We start from the raw sequence: 19,934 nt of genomic DNA on the forward strand, positions 1-19,934 counted from the left end.
TTAATCAAGAAGTGCAATCAACAGCCATGTCTCCTATGCAACCAAATTGGCACAGTTGCAAGGGAGGGTAGAATCACATGGGGTAACCTCCTCGTGGTCGCTATAATGTGGTTCGTTCTCAGTAGGGCGCTTGGTGAGTTGAGTGTGGATGCTGCGGTGGTTGGCGTGAAGCCTCCACACGCACAATGTCTCTTGTGGGTTGACGGTCTCAGACGTGGAGGCAGCTGGGATTCATCCTCCACCACCCGGATTGAGGCGAGTCACTACGCCACCACGAGGACTTAAAAGAGCAATGGAAATTGGGCATTCCAAATTGGGTGAAAAAGGGGAAAAAAATCCCCCCCAAACACAAGTGTAATCAACGGCTATGAAAATCCTGGCCTCACTCTCTGGTGATGAGCACGGTCAAATTAGTCCCTTTGTTGTTTCTTCCTCTCTCCCCCGATCACGTTCCTTATCCACATCACAGTGCAATATAAAACTTTCTCCTTACTCAGCTTGGCACACCTTAACTTCACCACACCCCAGTCTCAAACCTCTCTTGTCCCCTGTTGAACGTCTGCTCTCCTGTTCTTGCTTTATTACTGCCACCTGGCAATCTAACGAGCAGCCACTGTAGGTAGTGGTGGTGGATCCTTAAAGGGGCAGTGCACAGTTCTGCTCTGCCATACAGTAAACCGCATTTTTTTCTCAGACTGTAATCTAACCTTCTAAAACTCACACCATGGCATCCCTAATTGAGATTAAAAGGAATGCTAATGAATAGTTCCCTCCAGATAATATAGACTTCCTTGGTTTATATGTATACATTGTCTGACTGTCTGGCACAGTTAAAGCAGATACAGACAACTGTAAGTAGGTGAAATTAAGGATGAGTTGATCGTAGCATCAGACTGTGACAGTGAGAAACATATATAATGTGAGACCCAGCAGCTAAGAGCTGTAAAATTAACCGGTTACACACTCCAGAAGCACTCAGTACATAAAACACACACACACACACACACACACACACACACACACACACACACGCACGCACATGAAAAGACAACACAATTCCAGGCCAACTCTTTTTAATTAGTGAGGGTATTATCTGTGCTCCAGTAAATTCACAGCACAATAAAACTGGGGGAAGAAGATGAGAGCTTATTAAACAAACTCAGTGAATTTACAGCATATTGATTTAAGGTGAAAACCTGCTGCTGGAGTCATCACTTCAGAGCCACTTGAGAATACAGCAGCAAGAAAAAAAAACACAAGGATTCTAATGCAATTTATACACTCAAAATCCTTTAGACTTGTTTCAATTTCAGGCAAACATAAGACCACTAACAGATCCTGTGCCCGAAGGGACCCGCCAAACTGTCAGGCTGGGTTTAAAAAGAATAGTTCACCCGAAAATGAAAATTCAGTCAGAATTACCTCAGCATCATATGGTTCCAAACCTAAATGATTATAGTTCTGATGCAGAACACAAAAGATGATGTTTTAATGAAGATAGCAGTCCATCTTTTCAATACAATACAATAGTCCTGATGGATAACGCAACACGATATCCGGAAGCAGTTCTGCTACGCAATATCTAAGCATGTAGTGTTGCAGAGGCACTCTTCAAAATTATCTCCCGAGTGGGGATTCCGAAAGAAATCGGCTACAGGAATTTAAACCAGGAGATAACGTTTTTTAATTGCTGACCACATAGAGCTTGAAATTACTCGCGAAGTGGCAAGGGCCTTTTGAGGTCACACGGTGATTTGGGGAAGTCAACTATGAGGTGGTCCGTATGGATAGGGGCCGGGCATGTCAGATTAACCACCTCAACCTCCTAAAACCATGGAGAGAGGCCACACTGATCTCATAAAACACCACATCGAGACAAGTCCAGGGGTAGTGGTACGTAGTCGTCCCTACCGCTTACCTGAACACAAGAAATGTTAGTACGAGAAGATTTAAAGGCCATGCTCCGATATGGGGTCCAGCCCGTTGGTTCTGGTACCAAAGAGTGATGGCTTGGTCTGGTTCTGTGTGGATTATATGAAAGTTAACACAGTGTCAAAATGTTATGCTTATCTAATGCCTCGTATTGACGAACTGCTCGATTGGCTGGGTGCGGCTCACTTTTATTCAACAACGGAGTTGACAAAGGGATATTGGCAGATGAAAAAACGGCCTTCTCCACACCTTATGTTTTACACATTTGTGACCCTTCTGTTCGTGTTTTTGGCCCCCAGCTACGTATCAGCGCCTTATGGACAGGGTCCTCAGACCGCAAGCTGCGTATGCTGCTGCTCATTTGGATGACATCATTATGTATAGTAGTGACTGGCAGCGGCACATGCAGCACCCCAGTCTGAGGTCACTGCGATGAGTGGTGCTCACAATAAACCCGAAGAAGTGCACAACTGGGTGGGTGAAGGTACGGTATCTGGGGTTCAACTTGGGTAATGGTCAGGTGCGGCCCCAAATTGATAAAACTGCAGCGATTGCGACCTGCCCGAGACCCAAGACCAAAAAGGAGTTGAGAAAGTAGCTGGGGATGGCTGGCTATTATCAAAGGTTTGTGCCTAATTATTCAAACGTCACCAGCCCACTGACTGATCTCACTAAAAAGGGAGTTCCAGACCCTGGAGTAAGCAGACCGGATGGTTCCCCCAGTCTGTGTCATGCGGTAGAGGTATGTGGAGGTGAGGGCGTGGTCGAGTGTTCGTCTGGGGAGAGAGGAAGCAGGGTTTTCACCTGAGACAAATTGCTGGTAATTGCTTTTTCTATGTTCCATATAGTGTGGGAGAGAGAAACAGACACTGTGAAGCTGTGTGTGTGCACGTGACTGGGAGAGACACCTGAAGCTATATGTGTGTTGGCCATTGCCGTATTTTTTTGCCCTGTGAAGCTTCACCGTTAAGCATGATGCAAACGTTTTCATGTTGTTGAGAATAAAGAGTGATATCCCTGAGTTGGAATCGCCGTCTCCCACTTCCTCATTCGTTGAACCTTGTTACACGTGCTCTCAAAAGACACAAACACCTGAATGACATGAGCGCACATCACCCACACAATAAGGCAATATGCGCTCATGCCAACCAAAAGATAAGACGAGAGAATGCATGGCAATGCCAACAAAGCCTGAGCATACATAGTGAGGCAAAAAACATACAATGCATGCAACAGGCAACAACACGAGACAAGATACCTGTGCGAGAGTTCGGCCATAAATAAACACGACAGCTTAAACTGAAGTGACAATGTCTTAGAACCTCAGCACAACGTTAAGACAGATCGTGACCCTGCGCACAGCGCAAAGCAAAAGCAACAAGAAGCACGTCCGCGGTCATGAGAGACAGACACAAACGATTGACGTGCATGCCACCATGATGACATAAGTGCAATGCACTCACGCCAATAAAAGACAAGACATTGAGCATGAGTGTTCGGATCACGACACCAAACCCAAAACCGAACCAGACAGGGAAGTCAGGATCCAGACACCATGCTCCGGACAGGAAACACAAGAACCACCGAAGAGCACACGGCAGGGAAACCAGAACCGAAGCCGTGCACTCACACAAAGAAAGAAAACTAAATACAAGACAGACACAGAACAATGATGTCACTAACTTGTAACAGAAAAACCCAGACTGACAAAGTGTTAGGATCGTGACATACAGTACATGTAAACAGGAATGCTGTTTTCTCGCAATAACCCATAAGTGTCCATGTAAACGTAGTCAGTGACTGTGTGAACATAGTCTATCTGCCAACAACCAGGCATACTGTAAAGGGATCAGTGGAAAGGAGGAGGCGAGAACCGGCTTTTCAATATAAATAATAGTTTAATGAGAAACTTAAAAGAAGACACAAACACACACATGACGGACATGTCCGCTAATGATCTCTCTCTCCTGCACGATCCTCTGCAGTCGACCTTTATACCTCGCCCCTGGCAGCGGTTTTCCAGCTCCAGGCGGTCGCCAGTGAGCCCCTCCCCGCTCGCGAGTCGGCGGTCTTAAACCCCGCTGGGTTTCAGCGGCCGGTAGGCAACTCTTGCGCAGCCTGGCAGTGGCCCTGACCGCTCCAGGCGGTCGGTTAGGAGCCCCTTCTTCCCTCGCGGTCGGCGGCCATCATCCTTTTTCAGGCGGCTGGGCTCCTCGTCCCCCGGCAGATGGCCGCGGCTGCTCCGTTGGGGTGGACGGTAGTGGCGAGAACTCTACTACGGCGTATCCCTTCTCCTTCCTGGGCTTCGGCACCAGTGTAAAGGGATCACTGGAAAGGAGGAGGCGTGATCCGGCTTTTCAATATAAATAATAGTTTAATGATAAACTTAAAAGAAGACACAAACACACACATGACGGACATGTCCGCTAACAATCTCTCTCTCCCGCACGATCCTCTGCAGTCGACCTTTATACCTCAGAGGCTTGATTAGCCTAATACGGGACCGGGTGTGTATGATCACGACTCGGCCCCGCCCTCCGCCCTGCCACACATACCTAGGAGAATTGGTGGTATTGATTTGGCTTTTTTTTTTCTGCTTACTGGTTTTTGTATGTTATATAATAAATAAAAGAAAACTAATACAATTAAGTTAATGAAAACTATTTTTGAAATAATTTTTGAAGACTTGCTTTGTCAAGTGCCTAAAATTCTTTCACAGTACTGTAGTTTGTGAAATAGCTGGTACTTATTACTTTTGGAGGGACATAAATTCTGGCAAAGTCTACACACCGTTTCTGTTTGTTCTTTTTTTCACATCAGTCTATTGATGAGATAACAACTGTTACAGGTAACCCTATTCTAAATGGCACAGAAAAACAAAACAAAACTGTGATTGGTTGCTTTCCATGTTGGTCAGACAGAGCTTTCCTGTCTAAGTGGCCTGTTCTCGACCAGAATAAGCTGCAATATGGACCAGACTTTGTACTGCTAGTCAAAAGTCTGAGTCTGAAGACTACTGAAGGAGTAACAGAATATCCAAACGTCATTTGCGTTTGTTTAAAAAAAAACACTTGTCAGCACATCTCAGACAACACATACTATACAAAAGATGAATGTTTTGAAAATTTCTAGGACGTCAATTTTTATATAATAAAACTTATTGGGGACTGGGGCTGCCAGGCACCAAAATAACAAAGAATCATAAAAGTTGTACATTGGATATATTATGGCTTTTTTTGTGTGAAGCCATACAATGGCTTTATGAGACAAAGAGACCAAGTCACATTCACTGAAAATGTTTCCTTTCCTGTAGCTCTCAAATCAGATATGGTGCCTATTGCTGTGTCATACTGCTAATGTGTTTGTGAGAGAGTGTGTGTATATGGGGAACTAAAAGTGCCTCTTAATGCTTTGGTGTGTGAGTTTGTGTGTGTTTTAATGCATAATTATGAAGGTTACGGTTAATGAAGCACTGCAGACTAAAGTTTAGGAGATCTGTTGGCTCTGTCAGATTGCTGAGCCCCACAGATACTCCTTTATCAGATTGCTGAGAGAGAGGGAAAGAGTGAGGGAGAGATAGACACCAACTAAGCGAAAGCATTAGAAAGAGAGAGAAAATTGATAAATGGAAAGCTTTGTAATAACAAGTTGTCGGAGTCTAATACAGGGTTTGACCCTATACAAGTTGTTACCTTGCTTACAAAGAGCAACCTAATTATCCAAACACAACTGCACAAAAGAGCGAGAGAAAGAACGAGGAGATGGAATAAGGGTTTACCTGAAGTGTGGATTCGTTGCAGAGCTCTCTTCCAGCAAAAATGACCCGGAGTTGATCATGCTGTACACCCTGTAGACGCCCCACCGCCTCTTTCAGCTCTGCTACACTTGAACCCTGTTCCAACTCTACCGGAAACCCATGGGTCGAATTAAACCGCACATAAACTAAGAAAAGGAAAATAAAAAGAGAGATAAGTGGTTTGACTGGGGTTTGAAGGTCAAGAGAGATGACCCACATCATGTACCAGAGAAAATAGATTTATAGGGTATAGAACAGGGTATATGGTTTATATAATCAGCATATAAGGTATAGAACATGGAATAGGGTTTATATAAACAGAATATAAGGTATAGAACAGGGTATATGGTTTATATAAACAGAATATAAGGTATAGAACAGGGTATATGGTTTACATAAACAGAATATAAGGTATAGAACAGGGTATGTGGTTTAAACTGAATATAAGGTATAGAACAGGGTATATGGTTTACATAAACTGAATATAAGGTATAGAACAGGGTATATGGTTTATATAAACAGAATATAAGGTATAGAACAGGGTATGTGGTTTAAACTGAATATAAGGTATAGAACAGGGTATATGGTTTATATAAACTGAATATAAGGTATAGAACAGGGTATATGGTTTACATAAACAGAATATAAGGTATAGAACAGGGTATATGGTTTATATAAACAGAATATAAGGTATAGAACAGGGTATGTGGTTTAAACTGAATATAAGGTATAGAACAGGGTATATGGTTTATATAAACAGAATATAAGGTATAGAACAGGGTATATGGTTTACATAAACAGAATATAAGGTATAGAACAGGGTATATGGTTTATAAACTGAATATAAGGTATAGAACAGGGTATATGGTTTACATAAACAGAATATAAGGTATAGAACAGGGTATATGGTTTATATAAACAGAATATAAGGTATAGAACAGGGTATGTGGTTTAAACTGAATATAAGGTATAGAACAGGGTATATGGTTTACATAAACAGAATATAAGGTATAGAACAGGGTATATGGTTTATATAAACAGAATATAAGGTATAGAACAGGGTATGTGGTTTAAACTGAATATAAGGTATAGAACAGGGTATATGGTTTATATAAACAGAATATAAGGTATAGAACAGGGTATGTGGTTTAAACTGAATATAAGGTATAGAACAGGGTATATGGTTTATATAAACAGAATATAAGGTATAGAACAGGGTATATGGTTTATATAAACATAATATAAGGTATAGAACAGGGTATATGGTTTATATAAACATAATATAAGGTATAGAACAGGGTATATGGTTTACATAAACAGGATGAATGTATAGAACAGGGCATAGGGTTCATATAAATAGAATATAGGGTATAGAACAGGGTTTATGGTTTATATTAACAGGACATAAGATAAAGAACAGGATAAATGGTTTATATGAAAAGTATATAGGGTGTAGAATATGTTATATGGTCAATATATATGGTTTATAGGTATAGAATAGGGTACTAGGAATAAATAAACAGGATATAGGGTATAAAACAGGGTATATGGTATATAGAAAAATTAAAACAGGAAGAAAGTAAACGCTTTCTTATAAAAAAAATTAAAGTGAGACAGACCAGTCAAACAGTGCAAACATGCAACAGACATGATCAAGACAATGTTTGAATGTGAGCCGGACACAAATGAGAGACTTCAGACAGGAGTCAGCGATAGAGGGAGGCGGAGGGGATGAGGACAGAATAGGTGACCGACAGAGACAAAGAGAGCCATTTTAAAATTCAGTTTGCACCATACCGCCCCTGAAAATCCACAAACCCCTTCATTAAGATGATGGCGATTTGGTGACTTTTTCTTGCTATCATTTCTGCTTATTATTTTCATTGAAATGAGTCAACTTTCTCAGAGCCCCCAGAGGCACAGAGATAAACTCTGAAATGGAAAAATGAGTTATCAGAAAATATATCCTGCACTAAAATTACACTTTATGGAGAAACCTGAAAAGAGAAGACGGGTGTGAGGTGTTTGTTCTCTACATCCATACTTAATTAGCATTGACTCAATATTTGTCCTGACTGGATTTGACTATGTTGGAACATGCCATTGTAAACAATACATCAGCATATCCATGTTGAAAAGATCAGCTTTATACCAGCCAGGTGGTAGTTGGTTTTAACTGGTCTAGATGGTCTCCTAACCAGGACATGGTGGTGTTAAGATGGACTAGCTCAGCCATGATTGAGCAGCCATATCACCCTGTAGCTCTAGACAGGTTGCCGCTGAAGCCAAGCATGGTTGAGCCTGGTCAGTATCTGGATGGGAGACCTCCTGAGGAAAACTAAATTTGATGCTGAAAGAGGTGTTAGTGAGGCCAGCAGGGGGTGCTTAGACAGTATAGTGATGGGGACCCTGTACTGTAAAAAGGCACCGTCTTTAGGATGTGACATAACTCTATGTGGTCATTAAAAATCTCCCCATTGGACCTAATCAATCATGTCCTCTTAATTATCCCCATCCATGAATTGGCTGTATCACTCTACTCTCCACCAGCAGATGGTGTGTGGTGAGTGTTCTGGCGCACTATGGCTGCCGTTGAATCATCCAGGTGGATGCTGCACACTGGTGGTGGTTGACGAGAACCCCCCTTTCACTATGTAAAGCACTTTGAGTGTAGTGTCAGAAAAGTGCTATATACTGTAAGTTTAACATTAATTATTCACATATTCATTCTAGCTGGTCTTCCATCCTGGCCTAGCTGGTTTAAGCCGGTCTTCTACCCTGGCCAAGCTGGTGTTTAGCTGATTTAATTGGTTGAGCAGCTGGTCTCCCAACCTGAAGCACCTGACAAGTGCCCAAAACTCCTCTATAACCATCAAAACAGACAAGGCTAATTAATCTTCATCACAGATGAACTTTTACATTAAGAGACTATATCAGATGTGACAAATGAAAAACAGCAGAAATCATTATCAGGTCATTTTTGCCTTGAGCGCCCATTTATTTCTGACCCTGGTACGTATACAACAGGATATAGGATATAGAAAAAGGTTTAGGGTATATAGGGGAATAACTGGATATAGGGTTTAGAGTATATTTACTTTTTGACATAAACATAGTCAGAGAAACACACACAGAGAGAGAGAGAGAGAGAGAGAGAGAGAGAGAGAGAGAGACTTGTTGATGAAGACTCAATATCAATCCATAGCTCTTCAAGGAAATTGCATCTGGTGATATTGTTGACTTTAGCATAGAGGGGGAAAAGGTTGCACTGATTGCTACTAAATGACAAAAGCTGAGGTTCTTACTTCATTCTTTAAGAGGCGGTTGAGTGATTGCTTGTTGTTAAAGCGTGACATTCTCTAATAAAGGCATTCTGTAAACCACATTTAGAGCCAAATTACACTTAAACCAAATGCAAGCCAAAAATACAACAAATCATATCAGAGGACATGGAGACAAAACATGCATTTTGGATGGCTTGGAATGGCAAATACAAGTAATCTTTAATAAAATTAGAAATTGTCATAGTGCATTAACTAATGTAACTTTTTATTTTAAAAATGTATTAGTATACAGTACATGTGTATGTTGACATTAACATTAACCAAGATGATGTAAATGTATTTTTCATTATTAGGTCATGTTAACTAATGTCGTTAACTAATGTTAACAAATGGAACCTTATTGTAAACTGTTACCGAAATAACTGAAGTGAGGAATTTTGAGGAGTTTATTAATTCTGGTTCTGATTAGATTCTTCTTAATGATTCCAAATCCTTATTGGTTCCATTAACAAATATTACATGTGAGGAAGAAACACTTAGAAATAAGAAATGTGATTCTTATTGCCAGAGTCTGTTGCCAGATAATGAGACCATTTCAGATTTTAAGAGCAAATATTACAAATCTGAGATAAATGTAATACAATTCTTGCAAAAGTTGTGTTTACACCAACTTTTTAATAACTTATAAATGAGATAAAAAGAACCTGAATAAGAGCTAAATTATCTGAATAGGAACCAGTTCTTGGTTCAGAACTATTTTTGGAAAAACATGAGGGTGAGGAAATAATGACAGATTTGTCATTTTTGGGTGAAATATCCCTTAACTGTCACAAATACAATGTGAGTATTTCAGCATATTGTTAAAAATGCCTCTTCTTTTATTAGATACATCAAAACTGCTTGATTTCTTCATGCTGCATTACCAAGCAAGCTTTAATGTCAGGGCAACTGCTCTATTTCCATTCTGACAATTTCTACGGATTAAGTTAAGAATAGCAATGACTGTGTTAAAGATAAGTCCATATCGAGCTTGGAGCTGAAGTTAGGGCAGGTCGGGATTGACGTGGTGTCGTGCTGATTTCCATAATCTCATCTCTCATTGTTTTGTCTGCCTTCCAGAAGGATAACAAATGAGTAAATTCCCCCCTTGTCATGTTTCATCACAGCAGGAGTCAGTTTGCCGAGCGCATCGCGACGTGCATGGACTGTCAGTGTTTTTCGTCAGTCAGCGAGAGTGACAGAATGAAATCATCACCACTCCAGTGGGCCCGATTACATAGCGACAAGAGGCCGGACTCTAAAATCGGTGCCAGTTCAATCCACTGCAAGTAAATGAAACCTGCAGATCTCCAGATAGAACTGCTTTGTGACATTTTTCAAGAACTACTATGGTTGAATTTTTAAAAACAAGGATGGCATTTGTGATACAAAACTCAAAGAAGGAAGCAAACATTTTAACACGCCACCTTGAAATTTATGCTACAGTATAAGCCCTTTAAACATTTATGTAAACATGGATCGGTGCATCCCTAGTTTTGAGACAGATTTTGGTTCATGTTTACATTAAATGTTTAAAGGTCGGATCCTGGATCGGTATCGGCTCCGATACTGAAGCTTTTAGACGGATCAGGTATAGGTCCGACGAGCCCGATCCAAATCTGATACTGTGTGTTAGTCATGTTAGTTACTGTCAAGCTCCAAAAATGACATAAAAGAACCATAAAAACACAATTAAAGTAGTTCATATGACTCATGCATTTTATTCAAAGCCACTTAAAGATGTAAAATAGCTCTGTGAATCACAAAAGTCTTTGTTTAATAAGTAAATATATAAAATGCACAGCGCAGCTCCAGTGCGTCATGAATGGTGCTGCTCTGTTTACACACACACTCACGGCTATTTTTAGCCTTCATGCAGTGCACAATATTTGAGCACTACTCACGAACAACATCTCAGATGTAGATGCTCAATAGTTCGGTTCACTTATAACATGCATTTAGAACGGCACCGGAGATGCATTTTACCAGAATATGAATAAGAAGCAAATTAAACTGTTTGATGTGAACTTGCCTACAAACAGACACATACAGGACTTCCTGGAGAGTTTAGAATGTCAAAATAAAAGTACAAGGGTTTAAAAGTTAAAGGTGCACGATTGAAATATATTACTATATATTTATATTATATTATTATTTGTTTATAAATGATAATAATATTTAAGTTGAATGGGTTCCAAAAATTAATGGTGTGAATGAAAGTGAGCTGATATCTTATAACTAAATTGAACAAAAAAGAGATCTGAATCATTTAAAGTCCAGAAACAAGTTGAAAAAAATCTACTGATGACTTATACTGGAATTACTGTTAATTTTGCTGCTACATTATCCAGTATACTAGTTAATAATAAAGTGTTTCTTAATAAGCTATACATTTATATTGAAATAATGTGTAGTTAGAGGTTTGTGTTTCTTTACAAATTAAAGAGTACACTCAATTAGTTCCACACAATAACTGTAAAGATATTATAAACTAATTATGCAAAAAACAACACTGGTATCAGATCGGGATCGGGATTGGTATCAGCCGATTCTAAGATTCAGTGGTATCGGTGCATCCCAACTCAAAACAGCATCTACATTTATTCAAGCAGTGAGAATTTTAATTAATCCCAGTGAATTGAATCTTTTGTATCCATTCACCGAAAAGATTTGTCAAAAAATCTGCTGATTCCATCTGCTAATGACATTGCCGCCATATACTATACACTTGAGCCAAAGTAACAAGCCAAATAAATCACTTCTGCTATCACCCCATGCCTTGGTTCCATTGGACCATGACATTAGAAATGGTTTGAAGCATTTAACATATATTTGTGGAGGCAAGCCTGAGCAAAAGGTAAACTGAAAAGATAAGTAGGGGTGAGATTGAGAGAGATGCATACAGAATGCATCTACCTGAACATGTATCTGTGAACAAATGTGTAGGACATTAAAGTCTTATTTAATTTTGTAGAATGTGTTCCTGCATTTTTACATTTGAAAGCACTTGAGAAGGACCTTGAATATGGTTTACTTCAGTTCCTTGAGTGCACTGATCAAACACTTACTGAACAAGATAAACCCTCCCGTTCATAATGGTTTTACTGCTAAATGTAATATTTACTTCATTTTCTAGAAAAAGGCCAATGTGACCAATTCGTAAATGTGGCAGACAACTCCAACATGAACATTTATGTAAATGCAGAGGACTGTAATTTTTACTTACTTTTTTAAATTATAGACTTCTGAGGTTCTGAATAATGCCCAAAATGTTGCATGACGTTCAGTGTTATTCCTTCTAGAAAGACCATGAAGGTCTGCTCTTGCATTGGTCACAAATCAAGCAATTTAACATGATTTACCCAAGTAGGACAACATCCATGTTGGTACAGGAACATCAATTCTGCCAAAAAATGGGTTTGAAATTAGGGTTTGGGGCCATCCATGTGGACACCTTTGACCTTTGATCCAGTTGCTTTTCAGCATCTTGTATCAATAGCACAGTGTTTTCGAGACGCTGGGTCAAGTTATATGACATTCAACACATTTCGAGACACCTGCATTCTGTTCTGCTTGTTGCACTCTCAAATCAAATCATTGATCAACTCCTGTATACAGAGACTAAAGATAATGTGATAACATTAAACCCTTATTGGTTCTCGTACCATGACATCATGATGATTTGGTTACAAGACACACAAGAACCAATGAGGCACCAATGAAACACAGGGTTCATACACATTTTAACCAATACTTTTCCATGACTTTTCCATGACATTTCAATGACTTTTCGGCACATTTCCATGACTATGTATTCCTCAAAATGTCAGTCAACATTATAAGAATAAAAATATGTGTTTAAGTTTACCCTCAGAGGTTTAACAATAAAATGGATGACAATGTATGTGGTTCAATACAAAATACACATTTATTTAAACGCAAACATAGTGCAAGATCTTTGAAGGACACAGGATAAAATACATAAGTAAAATGTACATAAGTGTCCTGATAAAACACAGCAACTGCAAATTAACAACTAATTGGGCAGTAGTGGAGATTGAACAGTGAATGCACAACTAGAGTTTAATCTTTTTTTCACCCTACTTAAGTTTACAACACATATGGAGGACATAACCTTCCATTTTTAAACACACACACACACACACACACACACACACACTTCACTTTTTCATTTCTGCAAGCTTTTCATCAATTTGCTTCTCAATGTTGAACAGAGCAGCTCTTTTTTCCTTTGCTGTCCGACGGAAACTGTTTGATTTGGAAATTAACGTTAGACAACTTGTTTTTTCTGCTTTCTCTGACAATTCATCAGCAGATTTTTCGAGGGCAAACACATCTGTCTCAATGGTGGCCCTCTTCTTTTTCAGACCTTGGAGTTCGTCACTAAGCTTCTTCCGCTTTAAGTCTACTGCATCCTGTTTTGACACTCTTTTTTGTTCATCAAGGTAGCCATGATATCTTTGCCTGGCTCCTCCTGCTGACAGAAGCAAATCTTTTGTGATGGCTACATTTGATACACCTCCAACAGACCTGACATGGTCAACAATGAGCCTTTGAGCTACCAAAGACAATTCCTTCTGATTTTCCACAATTAGCTCTTTATTTATTGAGAATCCTCTCTCTACACTTGCCTGTCCATGAGACAGCACAAGTACAACCTTCACTACATCCCACAGTCTGGAAAAAGAGGGGTTGGTCCCCATTGTCTCATACAGCAGTGTGTCCACACGCTCTGCTTTGGGGTCAAAATCCCTGAATTTAGTCTGTAATTTAGCCAAATCACAAAACTCCCGGAACTCTCTCATCACATCATCACATACAGTGCTGTTTACATGTTTAGCCTCCACAATACTGCGTAGTACTATCATCATTTGTCTAACACACTGTTCCTTAGATTTGGCCATGTGTCTCGGGTCTAAGCATTGTAGGCATCTTACTAAGGTGTGTTTCACAGGAGCCTTTGCCAGCAGCTTGTCAAGAAGATTCATCAGAAGTTTCTTACTGTCCAATCTTATCTCTAGGGACTGCTTATCTGAAACCTTTTTAGTGAACTTAAGTTGCTTTAGTGTAGATTCTGCAGTGAACCCAAGGTCAATTTGAGAAGCATCTTTGTGCAGGTTACGGTCCTGGTAAGGCACATTCAGGAGCTTGAGTGTGGATGATTCCTTCAGGTGCGTGTCCACCACAAATCGGCCCATGAGTCCTGCAAACAATAAAAATAAGGGGTATATATGCTACTTCAGTGTCATTACTCAATAAAATGTTTTAATCTTTTAACTATCAAAAAAAAAAATATAACAAAAACATGTATGATTATAATTATAATTATAAATCAATAATGCTACTGATGATTCTGATTCTCTAATCGATTCTTAATTGCACTGTGTGGAAAAATAAAGTCATATACTTTGAAAAAAAAGAAGTTTTTTTTTTAATTATTTTAAAGCTTAAGCAAACTGTTTTTTGTAATTTATGTAATACATTTTTTTTTAGTAATTTATGTAATAAATAAAACCTTATTGTAAAGTGTTACAGATTCAGATGTCTCCTGAGTTCACTGTTGGAAAGATCAGTTGTTTCAACCATTAATTAAAATTAATCGGTTGAAAGGAGTCATTAGTTTGCTGAATTGGACGTGTCCTGTGCGTTGTGTGAGACTCCCAGCAGTTAGGACATGGACATCCAAGATTTGTGTCAACACAAAACATTTCATCACTGGCTATTATTTTTTTTTTTAATTGTTTCATTGTTTCAGATTTCTCATGTCTGTGAGGTATATTTCGGTTAATTTATGTTGAGATGCGCTCAAGTTCAAGTGACCGTGCGGCGCCTCCATGTCATGATTATGACTGCTATATTTTCTTCTTATTTATTAAATCCAGGCAATTGGTTGATGATTTAAAAAATAATAATTAAGATACATTTTATACAAAACGAAATTCACTTTAAAGAAAAGGCTTTCTACAAAACACTACGTAGGCTAATGAGTCAAAATCATATCTGACCCACTTCATGTCTCCCGATAAAAAACATAATAATATTTTAACAAATATGATACAAAAATCATAATACAGTCGGTTATATTTAAAAAAAAAAATCAGTAGAGCCTATAAACGCAAACGTTTAATTGGCCTACACATTAAGCATTTTCCTCCCATAGAAAACAATTAAGAACACTTGGCTTAATGCAGATTAGAATGTCACAGCATATGTAGAAATAATGAGATAAGATGTCGAAAAAACGAGATATGTTGCTTCCAGTCCGCGAGTGACATCAATTACATTTTGGAAGTAATTTGTCCAACAATGTCAATAAATTCAACTTAGAAAACAAGTAACATATGGCAATTGGATTTAATGTTTAAGCTTACCTTTGATCAGTCTAGTCATGTCCTCAGCAAGGAATGGCAGCATTGGTTGGTCCGTCTGATACATGTTGAGAAAGGGCTCAATTTCTCGCGCAATGCTGATGAATATGCCAACCTTTACAGTGAAGAGAGGATCAGCACACCGGTTCTTCACCTCCTCAAACAATTTCACCTTTGGATTGGGGAGTTCGCCTCTCCCTACCATCTCCACGTATCGTTTCACATGCGGCCAGAGTTGTAATCCTCTGTCCGCTACGTTAACATTCTCGACCCACCGGTGCTTGCAAAACTTTAGCATGCTCGTGCTGCATCCAGTCGCTGTCACAAAGTCCTCGTGCCGGGCTGGGGAGTCGTGAAACAGCCAGTAGAGACAAGAAAGTCCATGTTCAATGTCCCATCCAATCGCTTTACATCCGCCTCTAAATGCATTGTGCAGTATATGCAAACCGCACGACCCGATGTTGATAAGTGACTTTCCCACATCAATCTGCAGCTGCTTTTGAAGGATTTCAAACACTTTCCAATTCACGTTCGGTCCATCCATCGAGATTTGGATGAGGTTGGTCATTCCGAGCTGTGAAAGCAAGTTGTTGAGTTTCTCAACAACATCTTTGGCGGTTGAATGCCCCAGGAACTCTGAACCGATGTATTTGGTCTTCACATTGGGCCCGGTCCCATAGCCTGACATGGACATCTAACTGTTTAGTCTGTAGGTAATTATTCAGGCTCTCATCAAATAAAAGTACATAAGACATCTGTGTAGTGACTGTCTTCAAAGTGAGCTGTTTAAAATAAGGAGCCAATCCAAAATTACACAAGTAAGCACACTTACGTTCCCCACACGCTAAATTTGGCTGCCAACTGACTGTCAGGAAACATAGCTCTGAAAAGTGCGCTGACATCCTCGCATCGATTTAAAAGAATAGTGGGAGTTTGCGACTTTTAACGCCCACAATACCTCGGCCCTTAACGCGTCTTGTCTATCATTTGAGATAGTCCCTTGTCTTGTGCCTTCAACCTGACTCGTGATGGAAGAACCTGCAATTAGCCTAACATTGGTCGATGTCGCCGGAGGAGAAAAGAAGCTAGTGATAGTCATGCTTGAGCCTTCACGCGCAGCCTTAACTGCCTGGTGCTTGGCGCCTTTAGCATGGCTAGTGAGCTGATTCTCCCATATTAGAGATGTCAATTATCTTAGAACATAGTCCACATCTCGCTTTCCTCGGGTCCTGGACCTTTTCGAGCCATGTATTGTATGTTTCCAAGTGAAGCCAGACATTGTTAAATCTACACTTTCCTGGCATTTCAATTAAATTTAATTTATGTCAGCACCGACTTAGCCTCAGGCAACGAGTGAATCGGAAGTGAACAGAACGCTTTGTCGCCCGAATATAAGGACATTTAAGACAACGAGAAATATTTTTTTATTAAACAGTTTTTGTATTAATCACATATTACTGTGTTAAAAATGAATTAAAATTAAAAAAAAAAAAATCAATGACTTTTCCAAAACTTTCTGTGCCTTTTTATTTTTTCAAAACCTTTCCAGGCCTGGAATTTGCATTTTTCAAATTCCATAACTTTTCCAGGTTTTTTCAAAACGTACGAACCCTGGAAACAAAATGAACCATTGATTTGACGTGTTACCATATTTGATTTGTGCATTAGTTTTGGTCAGTTCCTCATAAGTGATTGTATTCTTTCAGAAGCCTTGGAAAATTACGCACAAATTCCATGAATGAATTTCATAATATTTGTAGGTGCTTTTTAAGCTTTAAAATGAGTCACTATTAGGGGTGTAACAGTAAGAGATTTTCACGGAATGATAACAGACACAAAAAATGCCACAGTATTACGGTATCACTGTATGTAGACATGCTGGTTAAAAGTCATGTTCGCTACCGTGAATGAGCTGATGTCAACGGTTTGAAAACTTTAGTCACTATAAACTGCTTTTGCATGGAAATCATCACAAGCGATCGCTTGTGGTCTTGCTCGCCATGTACACGAGCAGCTCTACAACCAGCCACTGGAACTGACCACGTTCACTGAATGCCTAAAGAAAAGCTCTATTTAGCAGCTCAGGAAGAAGAAAATCTACCTGCCAGCCATCTTATAATGAAATGTGTGTTATTTACAGATAAAATGCCAGGACTATAATTCCAAGAAATCAGAGAGAAGAAAAGAGTGCAAGACAGACGAGGCAGTGCACTGTCAATCAAAAGAGGGGCGACCGGGGTTTCATGACCAGCCAATGATTTGTGCCCGCCTGGAGTGGCAGGCGGCCAGATCAATCTAGGCCGCACACAGTCAGTAATATGAAGACAGATTGGCTTAATTCTGTACTGCAGCTTCTGAGAGAAATAGAGTCTGGGGACTCTTTAGCTTTGGAGCCAGACAGGGAGGAGGAGGAGGAGGAGGAGGAGGAGAAGCAAGGAGACAGAAAGAGGCAGGGTCAGAAGAATGTTTAATGAAGGTAAGATGGAGAAATTACGCCAAAGAGGGTGAAGAATACTTCAATGTATGGGACACTGATGGACTCCTTGTGTTCTAGGGATGATTAAGGATGGTCAACTAGTCGATTAGCCATCCAACATCACACTAGGTGATTAGTGAGGTCAACCAGAAAATCTTAAGGAGGTCATCATTGTGATTAACTTTTTGCATGCTAACAGTATAAAAGACAGAAAAGGACGATATTTTATGCAAGTATGTGAATGCAGACGCTACTAGATCAGTAAGCTTGATTTAGTGCGTTGCTGCATTTCAAAATGTGTCAGACATAACACAACACAAGCACGCATTGAAGTTGCCACAAGGGGCTACCTTAGTCGACATTAGTTTGAACTGTCCACTTTTACTGAGTTTATCTTTTAAAGGGATAGTTCACCCAAAAACGAAAATTCTCTCATCATTTACTCACCCTCATGCCATCCCAGATGTGTATGACTTTCTTTTTTCAGCAGAACGCACTTGAAGAAAAATCGATCTTCGCTCAGTGGGTATTTAAAATGCAAGTGGATGGGGATAAGACTTTTGATGCTCCAAAAATCACAGACAGGCAGAATAAACGTCATCCATACTGACTCCAGATGTTCAATTAATGTCTTCTAAAGCAATACGATCGCGTTTGGTGTGAAAATGATCAATATTTAAGTACTTTTTAACAATAAATCTACTACTGTCAGGAGCAGTATGCACGTGTGACGCATTATAGACATCTTATTTTTTTATCATTTGTCATCTACTCCTTGGTAAACACCACAGGTTTCACGAAGGCATGAGCTGGCACATTTAGGAGCAAATGCTCAAATTTCTCACTAGCACAACATTTCATGTTTCAAGTCATTTCAAGTTCATTTTGATTTGGACGTGACCAAAAGTGCTGTCGTCCATGCCATTGATTACTGTGCAAATACTTTCTCCATTGACATCAGTTTGTCCAATTCATAGCGATCTGCGGAGACTCGCTTCGAGAACCAGCACTAAAGAGGGGGCACTATCGCACCGATTGATTGATTGATTGACAGCATATTAAATAAATCAGTACTAATTAGAGCCAATGTCTCGCATCACGTGACTTTCGCTGTATTCGGCAGTTACACCGCCTCACATTCACGCCACGCTATACATTTCTGAATGAGATCATAGTGAGCTGAAGGGAGGCGTGAGAGACTCTGCCTCCAACTGAAACTTTATCCACTGGGTGTTGATGTTTGAAAGAGTGACTGCAGAAAGAAAACAGCTACACACATTATTTGGGTTCACATTTCATAATATTTTATTATTCTATTTATGTACAGTCGTTTAATTGTCTTACCAGAATTTTTGAGGAGACACTGCCTCCGTTGACAACTCGAAGGATTCGCTACTGGATCATAACATGCCAACGCGAATACATCACACGAGAGATCGAGTGAGCTCAGTGTCTCGTGAATGCGTATACTGCTACTGACCAGAAGCGTTGGTTTAAAGTTACGTTTTTTGCACCAAAAGTGATCGTATCACTTTAAAAGTCATTAAATTAACAACTGGAGTCGTATCAGTGATGTTTATGTGGACTGTCTGTGATTTTTGGAGCTTCAAATGGTCTGAGAACCATACACTTGCCTTATAATGACCTACTATTTTTCCATTTTCTTCAAATGTGTTCTGCTGAAGAAAGTCATACACACCTGGAATGACAGGAGAGTTAGTAAATGAAGGTTACTCGATCACCCCTTTGAGAACTGAGTTTTGTTACAGCCACAGCAACCGGACCGCATGTTGCCAATGTGTTGGTTAAGTGCTCGCAAAGTATATTTCTGGCTTAAACCTCTGCCTCTAAACAGCCATTAATGCAGTGCTTTTGTGCCAAATTCATCACCTTCAACAATATAGTTCAAAAGTTACTGTCAGACAATAAATCACATGCTGTTCCTGTTACTGTGAATAATCCGAAGGTCTCTTTGTTTTGTGAGGACTATGACTGTTCTGTGCAATAAAATGCTACAG

The 19,934-nt window shown here is 39.7% G+C and overlaps 1 protein-coding gene across 1 annotated transcript in view; it reads right to left on the reverse strand.

Moving 5' to 3' along the window:
- Window positions 1–19,934, reverse strand: part of LOC127618215 (E3 ubiquitin-protein ligase parkin-like) — a 171,307-nt gene that overhangs the window by 119,986 nt on the left and 31,387 nt on the right. The window contains exon 2 of the mRNA XM_052090547.1: window positions 5,711–5,874. Within this exon, the coding sequence (XP_051946507.1) occupies window positions 5,711–5,874 (164 nt within the window). The remainder of the gene's footprint in view (window positions 1–5,710; window positions 5,875–19,934) is intronic.

Source organism: Xyrauchen texanus, chromosome 24, assembly GCF_025860055.1.
Source record: "Xyrauchen texanus isolate HMW12.3.18 chromosome 24, RBS_HiC_50CHRs, whole genome shotgun sequence".
In the NCBI taxonomy this organism is placed as follows: Eukaryota; Metazoa; Chordata; class Actinopteri; order Cypriniformes; family Catostomidae; genus Xyrauchen; species Xyrauchen texanus.